The sequence below is a fragment of the Rhincodon typus genome, unplaced genomic scaffold (genome assembly GCF_021869965.1).
Source record: "Rhincodon typus isolate 14 unplaced genomic scaffold, sRhiTyp1.1 hic_rhity00002569, whole genome shotgun sequence".
NCBI classification, from domain to species: Eukaryota; Metazoa; Chordata; class Chondrichthyes; order Orectolobiformes; family Rhincodontidae; genus Rhincodon; species Rhincodon typus.
Window position 1 is genome coordinate 1 of NW_025968207.1, and position 24,906 is coordinate 24,906.

Genomic DNA, 24,906 nt, shown 5'->3' on the forward strand with positions numbered 1-24,906 from the left:
CAACCAATGATGCAAAAAAGTTCTTAAAGTTGTCTCATGGGATGTTTTGATCCATGCATGTTTCCTCTCTCCAAATCACTTTTATTTTTGCTTCATTTGTGAGAGACCGTTTACTTTAAAAATGATGAACTCGTTCCCAAATGCTTTCTCAATGGCAATTTGTTGATCAGTCAGAGTCAATTTGCCAACCAGTCAGCACTGCCTTTTTTCCTATGACATGAACTGTTCTGATCGTTTGAAATTTGTCATTCCTGCATTTGTATTGATGAGTTAGGGTTTAAATGTTTGGGAAGCAGGTCTCTTTTTCATCAATACTTCACAATTCAGTGTGTCATCTTAAAAAGTGAAGGGTAGGTATAGATGGAATAAATGGCACTACCTGACCAGGCATGCATACGAACATACAAATCAGTAGGCCCCTCAAGCCTGCTGTACCATTCAATGAGCTGTTGACTGATCTTTTGTAGCTACAACTCCATATTTCTTTCTCTTGCCAGCACTGATCCCTGTGGTACTCCAATTGTCACATCTTACCAACATTAAACTGACTCATTTACGCCTACTTCTGTCTAACGGTTAGCTAACCAAGCTTCTGCTCGTGCTAATTAGGTAACCCCTATATCAAGAGCTCTCATTTGTAGTAACCTTTTGATGTCGCACCTTGCCAAATGCATTCTGGAGTACACCATGTTCACAAGTTTCCCTTTAATCAAATTGTTTAGTTACTGCCTCAAAAGAGCTTCAGTGAACTCAACATGATTACTTTTACACAAAATTGTACTGATTCTTCCTGATTGCATCAAGATTTTTTGTCTCTGTTAAAAGTGGAGTTATTTAGATGTTGAAACAATGCTGTCAAGATTTTCTTTAACAGAAGAACATTTTTTACACAATGAAATAAAACAAGCAATCTATCTATAGAAGACAGTTAGAATGATCTCGACGCAGTGAAAAAAGTTTCAGCCTGCTTCCCCACGTTCTCCATTATAGTGACCCAAGTCCGGAGGAATAACACGTCTTATGTCAGCTCTTTGGGGTTCTGCTTAACTGACGTCTGCCAGATTCTTTGCCATGGATTGTGAAGATGAGTCCTTTCTAAATCTACCAATGCAAACCTAAGCTTTCTCAGTTCTAATAACCTGAAGGATTGGAACAAAACTTTCCCTGTCTTGAAAAATTCTCAAATTTAACCCTTCTGTTCAGGTGACTTGTTCACTGAACTTGAGCTGTATCCTTCTCAGAAGGAAACTAAACTTGCTTCTAAATGAGATACTGGTGTCTTATGAATTGAGTTAAGAAAATATGCTCATTCTAAATTCTTAACTGAAAACAAAGCCTGGCATGTTAATTTGCCTATCATAAACGGAACCGAATAAACATTTTTTCCATTAATACCACAAAGGCCGTCAGTACCCCACTCTGACAAAATGTGAAATTTTTAAGCACTGTTCTGGATGGACACTGACTTTTATTTTAAAACAAAACCCTTCACAGAGGTAGGTAGCACCTCCACTGTGTCTAACTTGAAGTCCAAATTCAAAAAAGGGGTATTAATATATACGAATTTCATTATATCTGCCCTAAATGTTTGCCACTGTGCCTCTACTGACCTATCCCTTTGCCCAATTTCCAAATTCAACTTGGCCATCCATCCCTATTTTGGTGTGCTCATAATTACCCCTATATATGTTTAAAACACTGGTCTTACATCCCCCTCCTTGCTCCATCAAACTAAATCTGGAATTAATCATGTTACAATCACTGTTGTTACTGTGCTGGCTGCTTTACGAGGTCATTACTTAATTTAGTTACACATCTGGTGTCTGGTTTGTTCTGGGATGTGCTGTTCTATGAAACAATGCCAAAAAACAGTCCAAGAACTCATCATTGAGGATACCATTGCCAAGCTGAGTAGTTTATGTAGATTTAAATCACTTCTGATTTGTGCCCTACCTTTCTCTCCAGTTCACTTGTTTCTTCCCGTAAGCCTTATCCTACAGTGGTTACTCTTCAGGAGCCTACATACTGCTCCCATTATCTCTTATCAGTACCTAAACTGATCTGATCTATATGTATAGATCTCCGGAACACTCTGCCCCTATTCCCAGCTGCATTTTCACCCTTCAATATTCAAGTAATTTTAAGGGACATCGTCTCGTTCTGACCTTCGCATTCCAGTTCACAAGAGCCAACCTCTTTCCCAAGTTTGCAGAGATATTTGCCTCATTTATGTTTTTGGTATGAAGAAACAACTAAGCTATTTTCTTCACTGTTCATAGCAGTTTTAAGTAAAGATAACATTAAGCTGGAAAGTAAAACTTGCCTTTCCCACATTTTCTGTCAATTCAAAAGGCAAATTTCCTTGGCACTTCCTATTTTGAGCTTGGTGCATTGGAACAAAAGATCTTTCACTTGGTTTGAGTCATTGCTAACTATTCAAATTTTCTTCTGTCAAATGATTAAAACATAAACTACAATACAGAAGCTAACAAATGCCTTTCTTGTTTAAAGTAGTGCTGCAGTAATGGCATTGAACTTAAAACCTAGAGATCATAAGTTTAACTACCACTGTCTCTCACTTAAAATGTATTTATGTTACCATATTACTGGCCAATGTAATATTCTTTTATTTCTCCTGTGCTGTTTTTTTAAAACTGGTGGTATACATCGCATTTCTTTGCACAGAACAAAATTCATTCTGCAAATGGATTGGGAAAAAAATTGGAGGGAACACTGGATTGTTTTAAAGCTTCTAACTATCCACTATACCTTGTATAACATTTCCGTGTGTGTAGAAACTCATTTGTAATCAAAGATTCTTAACAGCTACTATGTCCTCAAACCCTATTATTAGCATTCAAGAGTTTGTAAGAAATAAGTTGTCTAAGCCTAGCTGATGTAACAATCATTGGAAATTTAAATATTGCTTCTCCTGGCTGTCATTTGAGAATGTGTTTACTTAAGCACCAAATGCGTTCTGGTACTGCGTGAAATGCTCACCCTATCTCTTCATGGCATGTTCTTTTGTGGCGTTTGGAACTCAGTCATGGTCATAAAATTTTTACATTATGAAAGGAGGCCCTCTGGCCTATCTTGACTGGGCTGGTCATCAAGCATCCATCTGTTGTCATCCCATTTTCCACCACTGGGCCTGTTGCTTTGTATGTTATGGTATTTCAAGTGGTCACCAAAATAGTTCTTAAATGTGTTGAAGGTTCTCACCTCTACCACCCTTTTTTAAGCAGTAGGTTCCAGATACTAACAAACTTCTGGGTGAAAAATCTTTTCCTCAAATCCCCTCAACCTCTTAGTCCTTACCTTAGAACTTCCCCTGGTTATTGATCCCTCTACTGAGGGGAACTGGATCTACCTTACCTCAGCTTTGTACACCTATCCTATTCTGATTTGTCACCCACAGAAATGTACTTTACAACAGGAACCTTGCACTTTTGCTTTTGCCACTGCATCCCATTTCAAGACCACAAGCTAATTACAGTAACCCTGTCATAACAGCCATTGTTGACCAAGAATTCTGGACCTTCATAAATATATTGTATGCGCCATCTGACTAACTGGACCTTTCCATATTTTTAGACACCCTATTTATAGTTTTGATTTAGTTTTTACATTTTTGGGCAGACTGGATGTTTATATATCAATAGGAGTACAGGTATAGAGTTGACACTTGTGCCATGCAGCACCACAGAGTGAAACAGGCAGGACAAAAGACATGGCAGTGGTGGTACCTTGGTTGCTAAGCTTGGGCCTTAACCTGCATATTACAATGAAGTGTGAAGTTTTCTGTTCTGGTAGAAAGAATTTTAAAAAGCAGAGTTGTACAGCAAGGAAACAGTTCCTTCCATCCAACTCGTCCATACGGATCAGGTTTCCCAAACTAAACTAGTCCCATTTGCCTACATTTGGCCCATATCCCTCTAAACCTTTTCCTTTTCGTGTACCTATCCAAATGTTGTAACTGTACCCGCATCCAACACTTTCTCTGGCAGTTCAGTCCACGTATGATCCACCCTCTGTCGAAAAGTTGCCCCTCAGGTCCCTTTTAAATCTTTTCTGAAATGCTCCCCTTTGGAGGGACCCAAGTATCCTCCTCCTACATTGAAAGCAGGTGCGCAGGTACAGCAAGCAATGGAAAGGCGAATAGTATAGTAACCTTTGTTACAAAGGAATTAGAACAAAAAATCTTCTTGCAATTGTCCAGGCCTTTGAGGCCACAAGTGCATGATTGTATGCAGCTTTGGACCTTTGCTTTCAGGAAAGACCTACTTGTCCTAGATAGAGCAAAGCTTCGTTGCACCAGCCCTTCCCTGTGAGGAGGGGAGATCACGTAGGTTGTCTATACTCGCTGAAACTTAAAAGAATAAAAGTGATCAAATTAAAAATACAGGGCTTTATAGGGCAGATACTGAAATTGTTTCCCTGCCTTGAGTACCTGGAACAATTGAGGCAGAATCTCCAAATAAGTAATCAGGCTTTTTAGAACTGAGATGACCAGAAATTTCTTAGATTTGTGGATATTTGAAATTCTGTTCTCGGAAAATTGGAGGTGTTCATTTGCTAATTATGTTCAAGACAGGGCAATAGACTTTTGGATAGTAAGGGCAGTGTGTGATATTGGTATAAGGCAGTAAGTTGAAGTTGAGGAGGATCAGTCATGATTTTGCTGAATGGTGGAGCAAGCTCAAAATGTCAAATGGCCCATTCCAGCTCCTATTTCTTTGTTTTTTTGTCTTCTAGTTGTTATTGTGTGGGGGGGCAGTTACAGTTCAGCTGCCAGTAACTGAAGCGATTTTAATATAAATTGAAGGGAAACTGCCACATGGTTTGCTGATCTAGAATCCAAGCAAAATAAACTGTTGTAAAAATAATCTACAGCAGAAAGGGTAATCTGCTCGTGAGTTTATCGCTTCCCCTTTATGGAACGTCCTCCTTTTGGGTCCTGCTTTCCAGCTGTCAGCAAATTGATATGGCATCGTTCAATGAGCAAAGTCTGTTTTTCCAGATGTCAAACTGACTGACAGATTTCTTGCCAAGTTAAACACTTGCAGGGTATAACCTCTTCTGTTGTAAATACTTGTTCCACAGGGGTTTAGACAGATGTGCTTCCAAAAATCCTGGTTAATTGCAGTGTCTGGAGTAATTACATATAATTGGTAATGTTCTGTGTGCACATGCAAGCCTGCTCCTCTCCTCTCTTCCTCCACCAAAGCCTACTCTTCTTCCCCCCGCCCCCCATCAAAAAAAAGCCATCCCCTTTTAGACAGTACTGTATTGTGAAGACAGCGTGGGATACCACGGACTGAAGTGGCCAGTATATCTTTATCCATAAGGAAGCTGCTTTTATGTTAGACTTAATGAAGAGGCAATGTCACTAGCTCCAAAATCCAGACATATTGCACATTGTTATTCCTAATCAGAGTTATTCCATAGGTATTTAAAACCTCATCCTTAAAAGATGTTGCGCTGTCAAATTAAATAGCAGGCAAAAAAACTCAACAGATGTAGTTTTAATCTACATCTCCGAATTCTGTTGCATAAACCTGTGCAAGTCATATTTCGTAATGATGAAAGTATAACCCTCTTATCTGCATTCGTCGAAGGCCTGTTTCCTACTTCATCTACACTGCTTTTTGGTAATTTTTCCCAATTCTTCACTCCCCTCTCGCTCCATCATCACCCCAACGAAAATCTATTTCCCTGCTTAGGATCTTTCCTCCTTTTGGCCTGCAAATCCATTCTGTGACATCAATCAGGTTGCCACTGTTCATGCATCAGCCTAGATTGTCAGTCTGTATAGCCAGGCTGCTTGACTGCATGGGATATCAGTCAGCTCATTATTTTAAAAGAAGTGGGGCATTGATGTTTCTTGTGTTGTCCTTCCCAGGTGCCTTTAGCTGCCCCAGTGCCAGTCCCCACCATTGAGACCCCACCACAGGACAATGGGATGTCTCCTGTATCTCTCCCCAGCAATGAATTGTCTCTGAAGGTAGGATTTCTCATTCACTGTTGGCATGAAAGGACAATTAGTTCCAGTTGGCTAAGTCACTGGTCAACAGCTCTGCCTTCAAAGAAGGATTCAGATCAGTGCTTCTATTGAAATTATCTGAAAGAACTCAGTGGAACTTTGGTCTTTTTTTTGTGCTGTTTACATGGAGTATATATGCTTTCGCCCTTCAGAACACGTCCCCTGATTATCGTCTGAAGACCACATTGACAGCCAAGGTGCAAGAGAATCTGCCAGCCATCCTGCCACCCCAGTGGTTGAGTTTGAGTTAAATCTGTCGAAGTGCCTTAACAGAGCAGATCACAGATCAGTGTATCTCAGCTTCTCCAGAGCCATTCCTCTCAGTTTTAAACCTCTTCAAAAAGGAAGAGTTAGAACAATCCCAGTCCTCTAATGACAAATTCCATCATTTTCCTATGAACAGAAGTGCGGAGGAATGTGATGAACCTACCTCTCACTATTCACAATTTCTGGGTCTACTCGTGAATGGGTGGATTGGTTCCTAGCTGTTGTTATTAATCCAATTCTTTTAGAGGCATCTTGATACTAAGACTCTTGAGAATAAAGTCACTGTTGTTAGATAGTTTGCCCAAGTTTGAACCCATGCTGAATTGCCAACTGTTGCTCGGAGTTGGAGTAACCTAGCACAGGTAGCACAATCCACTTTCAGAACTAGAGTATGTTAACGGCACCATGGACTTCACTGTTTAAAACTATTGTCCGCATTTGATTGACACTCAGGAACCTACTTGTGGTAGGAACCAACCACTCTTGTGTTCAGCCTTCAGGTAGCGTATTTGAGCTGCTGTTGACCCAAGTTTTCCAGTTGGCTCAATTGTTGATAGTACCTTTACAATGGTGGAAGGAAGTTACTTGCAGTTCTTTCTTGGTCCCAATTTAAGCCTCTTTTTTTCTATTTTGTTTACTGTACACTTGTTTGATAGCATGATAGCTCTAGATTGGTCCCCTTCCTCTAATCCTTAGCTTAATTTTGATGTCACTGCTCATTTGGGAGCATCTTCCTTTTGCTGTTGGGCCTTTTTCACAGGTGGCTATTATCATGCTCTAAACACCTTCCGTTTTGTCTACATTGTCTTGTTATCTAAAAGCTGCTCCTGCGCCTAGAAGGAATAGATAGGCAGCTTGCTGATAGTTAAGTGTAATATTTCTAAAAAGCATTTCCTGACCAGCTACTGCTAGTGAAGGAAACTACCCCTGCCAGCAGCACATTTGGTCTATATCTCCAAGCCCAAATCTAACTTTGGATAATAAAATCTGCTGTTGAGCCTTTAAAATGTCTTTTTTATTCATTCATGGATGAGGGCCTCACTGGCTGGACAGCATTTATTGCCTATCCCTAATTGCTCAGAGGGTAGTTAATCAGCCACACTTGTGGGTCTGGAATCAAATGTAAGCCAGACCAGGTAAGGATGGTCGTTTCCTTCCCTAAAGGACATGTGAGCCGGGTGGGTTTTTTCTGACAATTAGGGATGGATTCATGGTCGTCACTGATACTTAATTCCAGATTTTTTTATTGAATTCAAATTCTACCATCTGCTGTGGCAGGATTCGAACCAGGATCCCAAGAACATTACCTGGATCTCTGGATTAACAGACCAGTAATAAAAGCACTAGGTCACCACGTCCCCCTCTTCATGGTTCATGTGTATATTTTGAAGAAATACTAGTGATAGAAGTAACTTAAACATTTTTAATTTTTAAAGATGTACTCTTTCACTGTTACCAGTCCCTTGTCAGTGAGAAATTTGTAGTGAACCGCCATCTTTAACCATTGTATTCCATCCAGTGCGGGTACACCTACAGTGCTTGAAGTTTAGAGCAACTGAATGGCTTACCTGTCCATGATGGAAGGCATTTGCAATACTGTTTTAACATTGCTAATATACAAGAGGCTGCTTTCTTATCTATTTTTATCCTTCCTCGTCAGATGGAGTCTGCTCGAAAAGCATGGGAAAAGTCTCCAGGGGTTACAGAAAAAGATGTTGCTGCAAGTGTGACTAATGCAGATGTGCCTGAGATGGCTGATGACTACCATTCTTTTGTTAACTCAATACCTGTGGCCTCCGTGGCACCATCTGCCCCACTCTCAGGTTCAGTATCTTAGTACTTTGATGTAACACCTGCCTTTCTCGTACACCACTTGGCGCGCAGACTCCCTGCTCCCCATCTGTATGTTCCCCCTGCACTTCTCGTAGTCCAGGGACAACTGAAGACAATTCAAATGTATTGTGTTCCCTTGCTATTTCTGATTATTCAATCAACGTTTCTACTTGTCACTACAACCATGTAATCGTCTACTGCTCTCCACATTAAACATTTTGCTGTTTTTGCCCTTTTTAAAATCTTTTTCATTCCTCACTTCCCCACTTTTTCTCCTCCTTTTTAAAATGTGTTATATCTGTATTTTTTTCAGATGTGCCCATTCTTCATGTGTGAAGCTATAAGAAGTGATTTGCATTTGTGTAGCACCTTAGACAATTCAAGAATGTCCAAGCCTTCCTTCTATAATACTTGATTGTAGTGTAGTCACTGTCATTGTGTCTGGAAACACAGCAAGCAACTCCCACATAACAAGCGAAGCAATAATGACACAATCCCATTTTATTGATTATTGACAGGAAACTAGGGAGACTTGCCCTGCTCATCTTCGATTTGGAATCATGTTTACTTTCATGAACTGGTTTCATGTTCCTTGTGAAAGCCACCACCTCAGATAATGAAGCTTCCCTCAAAATACTGCATTGGCAAGAGGCAAGGGAGTTGCAGCTAGCAAACAATATTTTCAGTCACAAAGGACAGCGAGTTCTGCCTGAACTTGTCCTGCCTGATGTCTGTCCGTGCAGTTTGCCAGCACTTTTTTCCACATTCCTAACTGCACTAAATTGGTAGCCAGCCCCCACCCTGCTGTTAACCTAATTAGCCCCAGGAATGCACTGTGGTCCCCAGGTCTGAAGGCCCCAACTATTCATTAGCCAAAAGCCTAATGTTGAGAAACAGCCAATTTAGAACAGAATTGCTGCTACATACCCTAGTAATAATTATTACCTTTTGAATGTGCTGTGCAGCAGCACCACCATCTACTGGTGCAAAACAATCCAAAAAAACACAGCTACTTTTCTTAAAAAGCCTCTTGGAATAGAGATGGGAATAATATTGTTGGATCCCTATTGTTTAATTGATTTTGGAGCATTCTGCCACACCGATCATCCAAATTTCATTGCCCAAACAAAACGTGTAATTGCAACTCTCAAGGCTCTGTATATCTGAAATCATCCAGATCAAATCTTGAGGTGATGATCACTGCTTTTGGACTTTCACATATTTCTTCACAGATCCCTACGAAGTGTGAATGTAATTTACAGCATACTTGTTTGTTTTCACTGGTTTCACTGATGTAGTGTGTTGAGTTGAACTGTTTACCTCTTTCTCTTCCCTCCCCCCAACAGCACCAAGTGGCCAGATTCCACCTTGCTACATGGAAAGCCATTGCTATGGTAGCCAACCTCGTGGGATGCCTCCTTCTATCTCCCAGCATCAGGCATTCCAGTCTGGACTTCCACGGGTAAGATCTTCATAACCCTTACAATGCTGCAGATTTTGGTATGAGCTGTCACCACTGTGGTCCTGTTGTTGCTGGCAACCTATCAGATGTGTGGAGTCTTGGAGTCTTGCTATCTTGGGGCACATTTCTTTCTCTTTTTTAGGTTTCACTCTGGATCAGCATAGTTTTGAAATGAAACAATAGACTTAAAATTCCAATGTTTTTCACGACCTCGCAATGTTCCAAAGCATAATTGAAGTACTTTGGAAGCATAGAACTGGCCTAAGGAAGGAACTGTAGCAACTAGTTTGCAATTTTCAAGGCCAAGGCCCCAGAGCAGCAGTGAGATAATTGCAGTGATGATCTGTGTTTTTATGTTTGTTTCTTAAATTATAAAGATTAGTCAAGGCACCTGGGAGAACTTCAAATCTCCCTTCAAAATAGGGGCTGCTGGGTGTGGTGTTGGAGTGTGATGTGAACGTTCTCATTTGGGTAAATTGCTAACAACTGAGTTTCTGCTTGGTCCACTGCCATTGGTCCACTCCCAGAATGCAGCTCTCTTCATGCATTTAAAAAAAAGCTTGCCAGTGTCAAGGCTGAGGAATCTGTGAATGTCCTTTTTAATCTGGATGTGCCCAAGCTGCCAATGGATCTAATGAGTTTCACTGTGGACAACAATGTGGCTCAAGTTAATTACTGTCTGTGTTAACTTGCGCATTTGCCAGTGGAGGGAGACTGGATGGAGATTGGAGTAGGAATCTCCATTGATTTGCTTCTCAAGCACCAGGACTTCCAAGGTCAATTGTCATAGCTCTACTGCTCCAGCTGAGATCTTCTAATTCTGTGCAAGTCACTGATTTAATCTAGAAATTTCCAAGGTCTAGCTTGGCATAGCATTGGATTTAACTAATGATAGTAAGCAGTATGGCTGTAGGACATTATTCACCCAGCTTCTTAAAATAACTTTCGAAGAGTTTCTCGAAGATTATTTCTTCTTTTACTATTTTCTTTTTGCTTAAAAAAAGTCCCTTTCAAGCAGCTGAACTGTTATAAAATGTTCTGTTTTGCAGGCAATGCCGACCCAACAGATAACACTTCACACTCCTCTTCAGGGTCAGGCGCAGGTTTCTACCCTTAGCATCCGACAAGGGACGCCAGTCTCCCAAACACAGGATATGTTCAGTTCCCTCCAGTCTTTCAGGTAAGGCTTTCCCAGCCATTGCGGCATGTGGATGGAAATAAGAAAGCAGACCACTAAATTCAATGGGTCTGCTCCTTTTAAAGTTGCTGTTTCAATTTGTGGCTGACTTTAATACGTGCAGTGAAGAGAAAAAAGTACAAGTGCACTCAACTCTTGGTTGTAAATCTTCACGTTAGTTTATTTCCATATGTGTTTTAATTTTATCCTGAGGTCAGCTGTTCATATCTTTTTAGATCTGTTTTCATTGCATCCAGTATGAAGCCAATCAGTTTAAGGATTGCTTCATTTCTGATTTTAAAATATTGGTTGTGGCTTAGAATAGAATTTTAATAAACTGAAAATAAGCCCAGTTTTCTAGTTGTGAACAGGCAAACAACGCTTTGAAATATTTCAATGATACGTTTGTGGTGTACTTGGATAAGCATACAAGGCATAATGGAGTAGAAGGATATGTTATTAGAGTGCGCTGAAGAAGGCTCATTTGAAGCATAGACCCTGTCATGATTTTTTGTTCTTCGGATATGAGAACGTCTGATTTTTATGACGAAGAGAAGTAATTGGCGAAGCCGCTAGAGATGGTTGAACCGAGGCTGCCACTACTTGGAACCGTTGCATTGATATCCTGGAGCTGAGATGGAGGCCAACCACAATCACCACCCTTTTGTGTATAACTTGAACCAGTCAAGAGTTTTCTCTTCGATATTGACTTCAATTCTGCAAGGGACTCCGTAATGCAAAATGCGCCACCTGCTGCATTAACATACAGGACAGTCACTCTCTGGTCACCTCTGAAATGCAGTTTTTCAACTCGGTTCAGACCAAGGCTGTGTTGAGATCGAGAGCCGAGTGATGGTGGTGGAATCCAAACTGAGCATCAGTGAACAGGTTATTGCTGTGTAAATGCTGCTACTTTCCATCGCTTCACTGATTTGAGATGAGGGTGATGGGGTGATAATTAATCAGATTGGATTTATCCCATTTTATGGTGGACAGGACATGCCTGGGTAATCTTCCACATTGTCAGATAAATGCTGGTATTGTAGCTATACTGGAACAGCTAGACTGGCAGTGTGCCTCGTCCTAGAGCATGGGCCAAATAGCTAGTTTCTTTGGTTTTTAAGCATGTTTTAAGATATCAATTAATGTGTTGGTGTATCTTCATTTCCACAATTTGCAGTTTGTATGCCAGTGAATATCTGTTCCATTTGACAGGTCCCAACAGTTGTATCTCCAGCCTGGACTCTCCCCTCCCTCTGCAGCCATGGTACAAGGGTCTACACTGATATCTGGGGCCCCAGTAAAAGGCCAGTATGTTGGCTTTTCAGCAGTGCAGGCTGCAGAGGTGGCCAAGGCTCAGCCAGGATTGCCCTACCAGCACACAGCTTGTACTCCTCCAATGTCTGTCATCTACAACACCCAGCTGGGCAACTCACAGCTCATTGACTCTCAGATAATACAGGTAAGTGGCCTGTAATATTTATTCTCACTGAGTATCTTAGAGTACTTAAAAGTAAGGATTTAGACCTTTCCACAATCCCGCTTAGTCCTTTCTTGTTTCCAAACTCTGTCCAGTTTTGTCCTTGGATCATTTTCTTCTGATTCCTTCTTGGTTACTGACTAATTGCATGGGTTTTTCCCCCCTCCACACTCTAACTTGAGCACTGTTTCTGAGTATCATCACAGTGAATCCTTTTGTCTGGGTCAACCTAGTCCAGCTCCTCCTGCATCACAAACAACTTGACCACAGATCTACAGCTGAAAGGAACAATGTTCAAATATTCTTTGAAGTGAGAATAGATGACAGACACTAAGTTTGGGGTTGGGGGTTTCTGATGATTTTGCTCCTGTACTTTATAAAAGTACAACAGAACTAGCAGGAACAGCTCAGGTTTCCGCAGATGACTGCAGCTGCTTTTCCATCAACACCAGACTTGATAAGTAATGCGTGGTCCTGCAACCAGCCTTAAACCAGTGACCTAGCAAGAGAATTCAGGTCAGCAGTTCCCATCTCGGCCATCAGCCATGAGCATTTTCTCCAAACAAAGAACACATCTTTAAATCCAAAGCTTTTTAAAAGAAGAAAATACTTTGAAAATTAGCCACCTGGTCTGGCAGTTGAGAAGATCAAGAATCTCTTAAGTTTCACCCTTGCTTATGCTGAGAAAAATGATCTTGAGAGGCATGGTGAGTAATCTTGATTGCTATTGTAAGTGGTGAAAATGTGGTGATGATTTAAGATTTAAAAAAGGCCTGATAGGGTTGAAAGATTAAAAATGCAGGAACGCAAACTTGGGATAAACAGCTGATCATTTAGGACTGATGAGAAGTTACTTTGCTCAAAGGATTGTGAATCTGTGGAATTCTCTATTTTCAAGAGTTGTGGATGCTCCATTATTGAATGCATTGCAAGGCAGAGATAGAGACATTTTAGTGCCTCCGGGAATGTAGGGAGTAGGCAGAATGGTGGAGTTGAAACTCACTCACTCAGCTATAGTCATACGAAATGGCAAATCTTGTGTTTTCATTTCCGATTATTACACAGTAGCCCTCTTGCTGTCGAGCGTAATTGGAAGGTGGTTGAGCACCCTCTAAATTTGCAACTGGTAACCACTTTGAGAGAAAAGGGTCAAGCCCCTATGCAGAACTATTCTTGTGGTAACACTGATCCCTTTAACTGAATCATCTAAAAACTGTCATATTAACATAATTAAAAATCCTTTGTGTTCATTTATGGTGCCACTTATTACTCACGTCCCTGTTGTACCTTGTATATTCAGATTGATCTCAATTGTGTCAACCCTGTATCTGTCGTAGACCCTCTTTATTTCACTTGATCTTGTTCTTTATCATTTTTTGTCATCCATAACACTTTGGCTTTGCTGATATTGCCTTCTTCCTTGTGGGAAAAATACCTTGACTGTACAGGCCCATGATTGTGTTACAGATTTGCCTGCTGACCTTTGAGTCCAGTTTACCTGGACCACATCTGTTCTTGACTCATTTAATTGGAGAAGGGCCATCCTCAGTGTAGCTATTGTATGTAGATCCCTGTCCTTTTTCCATGCCTAATTTGAACCTTGTAGTACTGTGACCACTGTCCCATGTATTTCTCTACTGATACTTGATTCACTTGACCCATCTGATTTCCCAGATCCAGGAATGCCTCCTTCCTCGTTGAGGTGGAAGCATGCTAATGTGGAGAATTCTGTGAAACTTAGTTCAGGACAGCTTCCTTCATATCTGTCTCTTTGTGCCTCGCCCTCTCGTGCTGCTCTTTTGCCACCGCCACCCCCCCCAACAGTTTGTATTCACTTAATCATAGTCATCAGGTTTTAATATTGTGCACAGCATAAAATCAACATACCATCTAATCCTTCTTCAGAAATTTTCTGAAGAAGGGTCTAGACCTAAAACGTCAGCTTTCCTGCCCCTCTGCTGCTTGGCCTGCCGTGTTCATCCAGCTCTACACCTTGTTATCTCAGATTCTCCAGCATCTGCAGTTCCTACGATCTCTCATACCATCTCATCCTATAGGCTTCCTGCCTGATGAATTAACTTTAAATTACGCCCTACAATTGAGTCCTAAACTGCATCAAATATTTTGACTGTTCAGTGTGTCTTTGTGTGAGATGGGAGGGTGAGGTGGGTGGTTTACAGCAGGGCACTCTGGATAGTGAACAGGATCATTCAGCCTCTGTACTATGTCCAGCTTGAGGCGCTGAGCTCATTGGTAAAATCCAGAGACTGGGATTTTTACTGTCCTCTTTCAGTTCAATGGTGGAGCAGGAGGAGCTGAATCTTTCCTTAACATTATATGTCACAACACTCTCTAGTAGGACATGCATTTCCCCAATAAGCCAGTGGGAAGCCTAAATTTCACCAATGCAACCCCTGTCTTCCTCTCTACCTGTCCAGCCCTAACCACTAACAGCTCCGCCTTCGCAGAAGAGTGTGCGCCTAGAAAGGGTATTTGGAAGCATCTGTCTGACTACACACACTTTTGTAATAGGAATTGCTATGATAGACCCAAATAACTCATTAAATGCTAATGCGGCTGACTTTTTGGACAGATGAGACAAAGCATGGCCCAGCCATCGGACTTCTATTCCTCTCCACTGCAGCAGCCCAATCAGAGCAACTACTTTGCTGCCACCCCAATGTCCAGTGGCCCCCTCCACCAGGTAATCTTCTACAGTGAGTTTTATTGATATTAATCATTGGGTGGGGGAGGGGGAGAATGGCTTGGTCAGATACTGTTTGCAAAATCAAAACCATTTAACTTGTGAAATTTTATATTCCTCAAGGTTACTGCATTCCTAAATGATTTGACATCTGAATTGTGTAGATGTGAGGACTAGCACCATTAGCATCATGTCCCCATTTTAAAGCATATGTCATGTTTCGGTGAGGGAGTCACATTGAAAGAAAGGAAGATTTGCATTCATATAGCACCTTTTGCAACTGCAGAGTGCCCCAAGTACTTTTGAAGTGTAATTAGTTCATTTGTTAGAATTGGGCTGGCAATATGTGCAGAACTGACAAATTCTGGGAACAGCAATATGATCATGATCAGACATCATGTTTTATATGATGAATGAAGGTTACGTATTGACTAGGTCACAAGGAACAGTACAACTGTGTGTTAAAGTAGTGCTACGGTGCCTTTTTCACCCAGGCAAAAGCCTGGGTTTGACATCTGATTTGAAAGATGGAGCCTCCAGCAAAGCAGCACTCTTTTTTTTGGTACTGTATCAGTGAACTGGCCATGATTATTAAGCTCAAGACCCAAAACGCAGAACTTTCTGACTTGGAGACAACACTGTTAGCAATAGCCACCGCTGACGGCCAGGATGGTCCTAGATCTGACTACCTAAAAGGCACATGTGGAACATGGTTTAAAATTCCCTTTCAGAGGGGGGCTGCTGTCCCAACAATGTGCACAATCCTCCATTTCACTGCAACACAGTCCAGATTATGGACTCTGATTTTAGAATGGATTTGTATAAACATGACCCACTTCAAGGCGAATATGCTCGGTTTTGCTGTTTAAGAGTTGGAAAAGAAAATAGTAAGTCAGGCAGAGCTGAAGCTGATTACCTAACCAAAACTTTCAAAGTCTTCAAGCGGGACCCTACATCTTGACACAGTCCTTATTTATTTTTTAGTGTATTCTTTTAGGCTGTAGCCTTCATTTCTCTGCTCACTTTGGAATATGTTTCTTGACAGATGTTGGTCCCAATGTTGGGCTCCCAGTTATCTGTCCCTGGCTTTGGGTCTGTGCAGCAGCCTTTGGTCCAACTTCCACAGTCTCTGCATCATTCACAGGCACAAACCGTCCCTCCAGGGCCCCCCCGAAGAGTCGTTCATTCAAGTTTTCATGCTGCTGCACCCACTCTTGGAAGGGAGGTAAAAAACTCATCTTAATTTGTTTTAAATTTAAGTGCTTAAAATTTTAAGTTGTTTTTGGTCCTGCTTCATAGATACAAAAATATATTAACCAGAGCTCTCCTTTTTAATTCAGGTTAACCCCATGGATCCGAAGACATTTCACTTGGATAGGAAAATGAATCCGTCTCCAGGAGCACTTGGCTATTCTGTCCCATCACCTGCAATATTCAGGTGAGAGCTTGGAATGACCTCAGTTAGATTTTGGTGTTTATGAAGGACTTCCAATAGTTCTCATTTAAATATACCTTCGAGTCTAATTTTTTTTTTGTGTAAAGTTGCTGAAATAATTAGAGAGAAGCTAATACTTGGTTCAGTTTGTGATGAATATATCAGTGCTACGTTATACAGGCAGGAGCTTTCAGTTCTTGAGGGATGGTGGCTCGCTAGAGAACGATCACCACTGAGGTACCTGCTTATATTTGCTCAGTGTTGAGTGACCTCTGCTGGTGCTTTTCAGTCTGCTGCTCAGCGTTGCTTACGTCACAGGCAGTTGCATTTCCATTCAAAAGCCAGGTATTCGGTCCAGACAAAATCTGTCTCTTCTGTGAAACCGCATAGAATCTAGTGCTGAATGTATGCACACCTTGAGGCTCTTTTAAGGATCAGTGGCTGACACAAGGGACAGAAAAGTTGCCTTTCTCTTAGGACCATCTCCTGGAGAAAGTATTGTCAGCAGAAAAGTCAGGAAGTTTACCTGTTTGAAAAAAAATTGTGTTGCTCTTTCAGAGTTCGTTGGTACTGCCCATACAATTTTAACGTGAAGTATGGCTTCCATAGAAAACTGCCTCATTTCTGGAGTGATTTTGCCCTTCCCATAGATGTTTACTCCACAGAAAGGGGTCATTCAGCCCATGTCACTCAACAAAAATCTCACTACAGTGTCCCATATTCCAGCTTTTACCCATAGCCTGGAGGTAATGGCAATGCAGAGAGAATATTTAATACTGCTTAAATGTTGAGTTTATGACTCCACCACCCTTTCAGGCAGAGAGTTCCAGAGTCCTAACACTAGGAGGGAAAAAACAATTTGTCAACTCTCCTCTTACCCTTCTACCTCTTAGCTTAAATCTATGACCCTTCTAATAGAAAAATGCCTTCCTAGCCTGCCTACCTACCTATGCCCATCAAACCTTTCTTGGGACCCCTTTCAAGCTTTTCCTGTTCGAGGGAAAATAACCCCAGCCTATCCAATCTTTCCTTGTAGCTCAGACCTTCCAGCCCAGGCAATATCCTCTGTGCTGCAACCACATCCTTCCCATAATGCAGTGATCAAAACTACACATACTACGCAAGTTGTGGCCTAATCAACATTTTATATAGTTCCAGCATAACTACCCTGTTCTGTATTCTATGCCTTGGCTAATATAAAAAAAATTATCCAGTAAGGTGGCTTAACTACCTTATCTGCCATTTTAGATCACTTCTGAGACATGGGCATCACTGGCTGGCCAGCACTTATTGCCCATCCCAATTTCCCTCGAAGGTGGTCGTGAGCTGCTGCTTTGGACTGCAGTCTATGAGCTGTAGGTAGATCCACATTGCCCTTCCAGATTTTGACCCAGCGACACTGAAGGAATGTCATTTTATTTCCAAGTCAAGAGAGTGAATTGCCTGGGGAGACCTTTCAGGTAGTGGTGTTCTCAGATCTAATGCCATTCTTCTGGATGGAAGTGGTCGTACGTTTGGAAGGTGCTGTCTGATGACCTTCTATGAATTTCTGTAGTTTGTCTTGTAGGTGGTGTACACTGTACTGAGCGTCAGTGGTGGAGAGAGTGGATGTTTATGGATGTAGTGCCTATCAAGTGGCCTGCTTTGTCCAAGATGGTGTAAAACTTCCTGAGTGTTATTAAAGAACAAAGAAAATTACTATACAGGAACAGGCCCTTTGGCCCTCCAAGCCTGCACCGACATTCTGCCCATCACAACTAAAACCCCCTATCCTTCCTGGGACCGTACCCCTCTATTCCCATCCTATTCATATATTTGTCAAGACGCCCTTTAAAAGTCACTATAGTATCTACTACCACTACCTCCCCCGGCAGCGAGTTCCAGGCACCCACCACCCACTGTGTTTTTTAAAAAAAAAAACTTGCCTCGTACATCACCTTTAAACCTTGTCCCTCGCACCTTAAACCCATGGCCCCTGATAACTGACTCTTCCACCCTGGGAAAAAGCTTCTGACTGTCCTGTCTGTCCATGCCCTTCATAATCTTGTAGACCTCTATCAGGTCGCCCCTCAACTTCTGTCGTTCCAGTGAGAACAACCCAAGTTTCTCCAACCTCTCCTCATAGTTTAATGCCCTCCATACATGCAACATCCTGGTGTATCTTTTCTGTACCCTCTCCAAAGCCACCACATCCTTCTGGTAGTGTGGTGACCAGAATTGAACACAATATTCCAAATACGGCCAACTAAGACTCGAAGCTGCAATGTTACCTGCCAATTTTTAAACTCCATACTCTGACCATTTTTGGAGCTGCACTTATCCAGACAAGTGTGGGAGTATTTCATTTATGACCTTGACTTGCCTCGTAAATTGTCGACAGGCTTCAGCGAGTTATTATTTGCTGCAGTTTTCCTGGCCTCTGGCCTGCTGTTGTAGCTACTGTATTTACATGGTGAGTCCAATTGAATGTCAACGGGTAATGGTTACATTCCAGCTTACTGGAGATGGCCATTTCCTGGCACTTGTGGCATAAATGTTACCTGCCTTGCTACCTTCCGGGTAATGCACGTTAAGGTCCCTCTGATTTTCAGTACTTTCCAGGGTCCTACCATTCATAATGTAATCTACTGCCTTGTTAGCCCTCCCCAAGTGCATTACCTCTAACCCTTCTGAGTTGAATTCTATTTGCCACAGCTCTGTCCAGTTGACCATTGTGATATTTTCCAGCAGTTTTTAAAAAAATATTTAACACCGTGTCAATTTTGTGTCACCACCCCATACATTTTAAGTCTAAATTATTAATGCACCACAAATGATGCGGAATCCTACAGAACTATACTGGAAAGAGAGACAGAAATATTGCTGTATGTATGACTCTCTGATACCCGCCTCTGAATCCAAACTGGACGAATGTAAACTTTGCCTTGGATCTGAAGGGCTCGTTTGTTCTTGACCAGTCTGCCATGAGGGACCTTATCAAAAACCTTGCTGAAGTCTATGTTGCCCTCATCAAAGCTTCCAGTTACTTCCTCAGAAAACTTGATCAGATTTGTGAAACTCTTATATTCCCTTAACACAGCCATCCTGACTACCCCTGATTAATCTGTATCCCTCCAAGTACAAACATTGCTTCCCCCCTCAGAATTCTTTTATAACTTCTCCCAGTGTGGAGGTTAGATAAATCTAATTTTCTAATCTATCCCTTTTTTATGTCTCCTATTTTGGTCCTCTGCCCTCATGTCTATACCTGTGGTGTGCTTTTCTATTCTAAGGACCAGTACAAAGTGTTCATTGAGTATACTTAACCCTGGATCCCCAATTACCTCTTTGGTCCCTAATGTACCCTACTCTTTCCCTAGTTAGTCCTCTTCATATTTTTTAAAAAGTCCTTCTCTAAAAATTTGGTAAGCACTTTCTTTGCTTTCCTAGTTTCCTTCTTAATTCTCCTTGTTACATTTTATTATACTCTTCTAGGGACTTTGTCATATTGAGTCCTTGGTATTTGCCATTAGCTTTTTTGTCCTTAGTCGTCCTCTCCATGTCCTTTTGTTATCTAGAGTTCTCTGGCCTTGGACCCACCTGATAAATCAATCAAAAAATTAACATTCCCTGGTGCTTTCTGTGAAATCAAAACTGAACTATAGGGGAACTATTGCGTTTGTGGGGCTGTTCGGTTATTGGAGTACAGTAAAAGCATGGAAACGAGGTTTGCTATATTCGTGTGCTGTGGCTAAAAACTCTTTGGATCAGCTTTGCATTTTTATGTATTGTTCTAGGCCTGGATCAACAAGTCCAAGAGGAAAATCTCCTGGACCAGCCCAGTGTGGAGTAAATTCCTTGCCATGTTTCAGAGGGAACGTGTCTCAGCAGGTAAGGATCTTCTTTTGTACGTGTTCCCATCTAAGATGCAAATGCTCAAACTCCATATTGTATTTCAGCCTGATTTACATTAGAGCATAAAGTATCTGCTGTCTTCCAGTTGTAGATTGCAGTTCTCTCCAGAGCCTTACTATGATGTTTTGTACTCTACTAATGCTAACCTAGGATCTCTGAACTTTGGACCTCCCTCAGGAATCATGTAAAATTCCTTCTTGCACTTTCCTGTACAGTTGGAATCTAGTTTATTTTGGTGATGCAGAATTGGAGAGATTTTTATTTCATGTTTTGTTTTGCTTTGTAATGTTGTTCTCCAAATGAATTAAAAACAAAGCCTGGGAAATGTTTGCTTTGTTCTCTGCTCTCTTACTCGGGCGCAGAGGTAGCGTAGCACAAACCACCAACATTGTACATCAACTTTATTGTGTTTTTTTTAAAGCGTGGGTAATTTCAGTATTCTTTTGGTTTTATTTGTAACATTTTTGTGAAACTGACAATTTTTTAATGTGACCTGGTTTTTGCAAAGGTGCTGGCTTGATTTCCTGCATACTTACGTGAATGCATTACCTGCTAGTGATGTCTCCTTTCCCAACAGATAGTGACAATACCAGGAAAGCAACTGTATGTAAATTTTATGTCAAGAACAAAAAAAAAGTTGTTGGAAAAGCTCAGCAGCTCTGGCAGCATCTGTGAAGAGAAAATCAGAGTTAATGTTTCGGGTCCATTTCTGGTCCGGTGACCCTTCCTCAGAACTCGTGAAACGGACCCGAAACGTTAACTCTGATTTTCTCCCCACAGATGCTGTCAGACCTGCTGAGCTTTTCCAGCAACTTCTGTTTTTGTTCCTGATTTACAGCATCTGCAGTTCTTCTGGTTTTTATGTAGGTTGTGTGCTTGGGGCTTACCTGTGCCACCCTTAACAGATCAAAATCCTGCAGACGCTTAATTTAGCAGCTCATCCTTTAAGCTAGGCACTATGTTGTTCTTTGTCTTACCCTCCCCATCCCACTACCTCTGTGCACCAGTGAAAGACAATACAACTCTTCTCTCAATTGCTTCATGTCTCCACTCTTTTTAAAAGTAATTGTGGGAAATTACTCAAATTGCTCAGAGATGAACTATTATCGAGCAAATATGTCAGGAAGCTGCATAGATGACCGAGTGCTTTCACAATAAATTGTGCTCTTGTTTTTGTTTCATAATTTCCTGCCAGGCAAAGCAGCGAGCAGAGGTGCTGCAAAGCACACAAAGGTTCTTTGAGCGGGTGACACCACGCGGCAACAGCAGTGACACTGGCTCACATCCTGCTGAGGAGCACCAGGAAGGAGAGAGCACCCTGCCACACAAGGACGAGAAATCCACAAGCAAGCCCAAGCCAGTGCGAACAGGGCCCATCAAACCCCAGAGCATTAAGTCACAGGAAGAGAAACTGTAACCAGTGGCCGGAGACTGCAGCCTCTCAAAACTGAAGAAATCTACGTCTCTTAAGGGGCTTCATTTGTCTGTCTCAAAAGGAAAATGGCTTTTTTTTTTTCTTAAAGACAAAACATTACTGATTTCAGTGGACTACACGAGTTGTTTTGCAAAAACGTAAGAGAGCCAACTCCAGCAGCAATAACTGGATTGAGTGTGAAGCTGAACTGGCAGGAAAGAGTTGGGGGAAGGAAGAGGCTAATAAGTCCTTTATAAGAAAAGAGGTCTAGATTTCTCTACCATAATGAAGCATTCATCTTATTGGTAACTAGTAAGTCCTTGTAGATCCACTTAATAAATGCCAATCCCTTATAAGGCAGCTGCTTTCTTTGTTGAGGGACAGAGCATATAATGACTAGAATTGGTTTGAACACAAGGTGTTTAGAGTAAAATGGCCATGTGATAAGTTGAACATTTCAAAATGACTACAGACAGATCTGATTGGGCTTCTGTCTTGTCGATGTTATAAAAAGAACGGTTATGAATGTTTTTAAATAGTGGTAGATGGGTACAAATTACTATTTCTGTTACTGTTTTTACTTTGTGGCTGTTAAGACACAAGTTTGGTGGTGCTGAACAACATAATACACTCCAGATCAACAAAATGTTCTCTAAATTTTTTTTCTTTCCCTTTATATACTGTCCTTCCACCCACAGGCCCAGTCGCCAATTTTACAAAGCCCTGAAAGTGGCTTTTTAAATGTTTGTTGAGCTTTTCCTTTCCCTCTTGGTTGCTGTATGCAGCCAGTATTGCCAAAGCACAGACATTGTCACAGAGTTGAACATTAACTAGTTGCAGTTTTCCCCCTGTACACGGTGCTGCTCTTAAAGCGCTGCAGTGGTAGGGATGGGCAGGCGGTGAGGTGAAATTGTGATGCTGTTCCTGTTTAAATTAGAAGTGGTTATTGCTGCAGTGGAATGAAGCAAGTTTAGATTAATAATAAAATGTGAGCTGAGGAAAAACTAATAAATACATTGGTTGTCCAATGATATTGTCTGTTGTGCCGTAATTGAGATCATCCTCCTTTGTAGGCTGTGGTGTTAGCTTTGCAGCTGCGAGTGAAGGGAGTACAGCGTTCATTTCCCTGCCCCATCCTCCACTTCCCACATTCTGATGCGTAAGTACCAGGAGAATGTGAATTAGTTGCAGGTTCTGTGAACTGAGAGTGGGTGACAATTTTCTGCTCTACTGTCAGTGTGGAGGAGCATCCTCTTGCCAAACATGGTCTCATTCAAAGTCACATCAGTCTTTATCTCTGGTACACCGTTGCTCAACCCAGCACTGGAAGCTACTGCTGGCATCTACACTGACCTGCACAAGTTGCCGATGTCTAGATTTGGTGTGAGGGCAATTTAATAGATCACTCCCTCTAGTTGACTGTGTGCAAGACACCCAGGTCCTGTCCAGAATCTGACAATGTCTGACAATCTGTCAATTTCTGCCTACAGTTTTCCTTGCTGCTTTGTGAGGGTGAGGAAGGAAGGGTAGAGTCTTCTGATATATGGAAGAGATTCTTGACAGAAGTAACTGAAATATTTTCTTTGGAATAGTTCAGAGGGAAGACTAACAGCATTTGTGCAGAACAAAACTCTCAGGAGAAAATATGTTGCTTTAGAGAGCCCATGCCTGACCCAGTGACCACTGCAAGGAAAAGTAATGCATTGTCTTGAAAATTCAACCCTTCCCAGTGTCACAGGTTTCCTACTAAAAAGTACTTCTCAAAGTTAGCCTAGTTAATTGAGGAAGTCCATAGCAGTGACTCTGTTTTGATAGAGCGAGCGATTGGCAGAATCTATCTGCCAAACACTTTTTTTAATATCCAGGGATAGGATTGAGAGTTGCACCTTCCTATCAGAGGGAACAGCTGATGGGTGGGTGGGAATTGGTTGGATATGATATCTGTGGATGGGAAAGCCCTAATCTTCCATGGTTACTTATGCCCTTGTAAGTTCTCAATTCAGTATAGTGGCAACTCCGGAGGCTTAGGCGGGAAGGGGGAGCGTTCAGTAAGTGAATGTTACACAGTAACAAGAAACAAAGGAAGCCAATAATCTGAAAGGTAGGAGTAAGTCATTACTCTAAGACTTCATCTCTGCTTTAACAATGCAGTTTGAAACTGTGACACAACTGTTTGACATTTCAATGTAAATAATGCAGGGTTTTAACTGACTCTCAAACTGCATACTATGTTGCTGTGCAATATTGCTTGTTTTGTGCCCTGAGTGCACAGTTTGTTTTTTTTTCTCCCATTTACAAATGTCCAATTGAACAATATCCTGACAGAAATGAGAGGCTGACTTGCTATCTTTAGGAATAGAGAATGAGCGTTCAAGACACAAGTTTTTTTAAATTCTTGTGTCACTGTGGAGAAGAATTCCTAAGTTATTTTTAGATCACCACCTTCTGAATGAGCCACTATTCGAAACGCCTGGAGGTTTCCACTTCCCAATATCTCTACCAATGGCAAACTTGATACTGGAGGACTGCTGGCAAGAGGAAGCTTAGGTGTGCTTCCTTTATCAATGCTATGTTTCTTCGCCTGTTGTTCCCATGTGAACACTTTTTCAGGCCATTGGCAAAGCCAGCACATAGAATATTCATAACCAAACAGCATGTGGCCTGTTGTTGTTAGGACCAGAGATAGACATTAAATGCCAGGATATCCTTTGTTATACTAGTTCAAATTACAGAGCAGTTCATTGCATTTCCCTCTTGGTTGTCATTATGCTATATTTGTACAACAGCAAACCAATATCTGACTTTCTTTCAGTTTGGTCTTCCAAGTTAAGAGTACAGAACTCATAGGTTGCAAAAACAGCATATGCTCCTTGCCTAATGCTTTTCTTAATAAAGAAAACATTGCAATCCTCACTGCAGAGTGATTCTATTAAGCTATTGTGGCAATAACGTAATGCTCATTATGAATATCGGATGCTTGTCAGTTGAGGTGCTACTAAGGTTCCAGGTAAAGCAGTGAGGCTGCTTCAGGACACTTGACATGTCAGACCTGCTGTGACAAAGTCCAAGATGAAAAAAATCTGCGGTGTGTACTCAGTTTGGGCTATTAGTTCCTTAATGCGTGCTGCTTACTGATTTGAATTGCATCATTTTCCATTAATTAACCAAGTTAGTGCAAGAGTGGAAGAGAGTACAGT

General features: G+C 41.4%; 1 protein-coding gene across 1 annotated transcript; it reads left to right on the forward strand.

Moving 5' to 3' along the window:
- The first annotated feature begins 5,881 nt into the window (after positions 1-5,881).
- LOC125481549 (protein PRRC2B-like) lies at positions 5,882-24,622 on the forward strand. Its single transcript, XM_048593258.1, has 10 exons — positions 5,882-6,004; positions 7,971-8,133; positions 9,490-9,605; positions 10,655-10,785; positions 11,998-12,244; positions 14,856-14,966; positions 16,012-16,191; positions 16,307-16,404; positions 20,178-20,271; positions 21,491-24,622. Exons 1-10 carry the CDS (start codon positions 5,963-5,965, stop codon positions 21,710-21,712), a joined length of 1,404 nt encoding a protein of 467 aa, XP_048449215.1. The 5' UTR covers positions 5,882-5,962; the 3' UTR covers positions 21,713-24,622.
- The last annotated feature ends 284 nt before the right edge of the window (positions 24,623-24,906 follow it).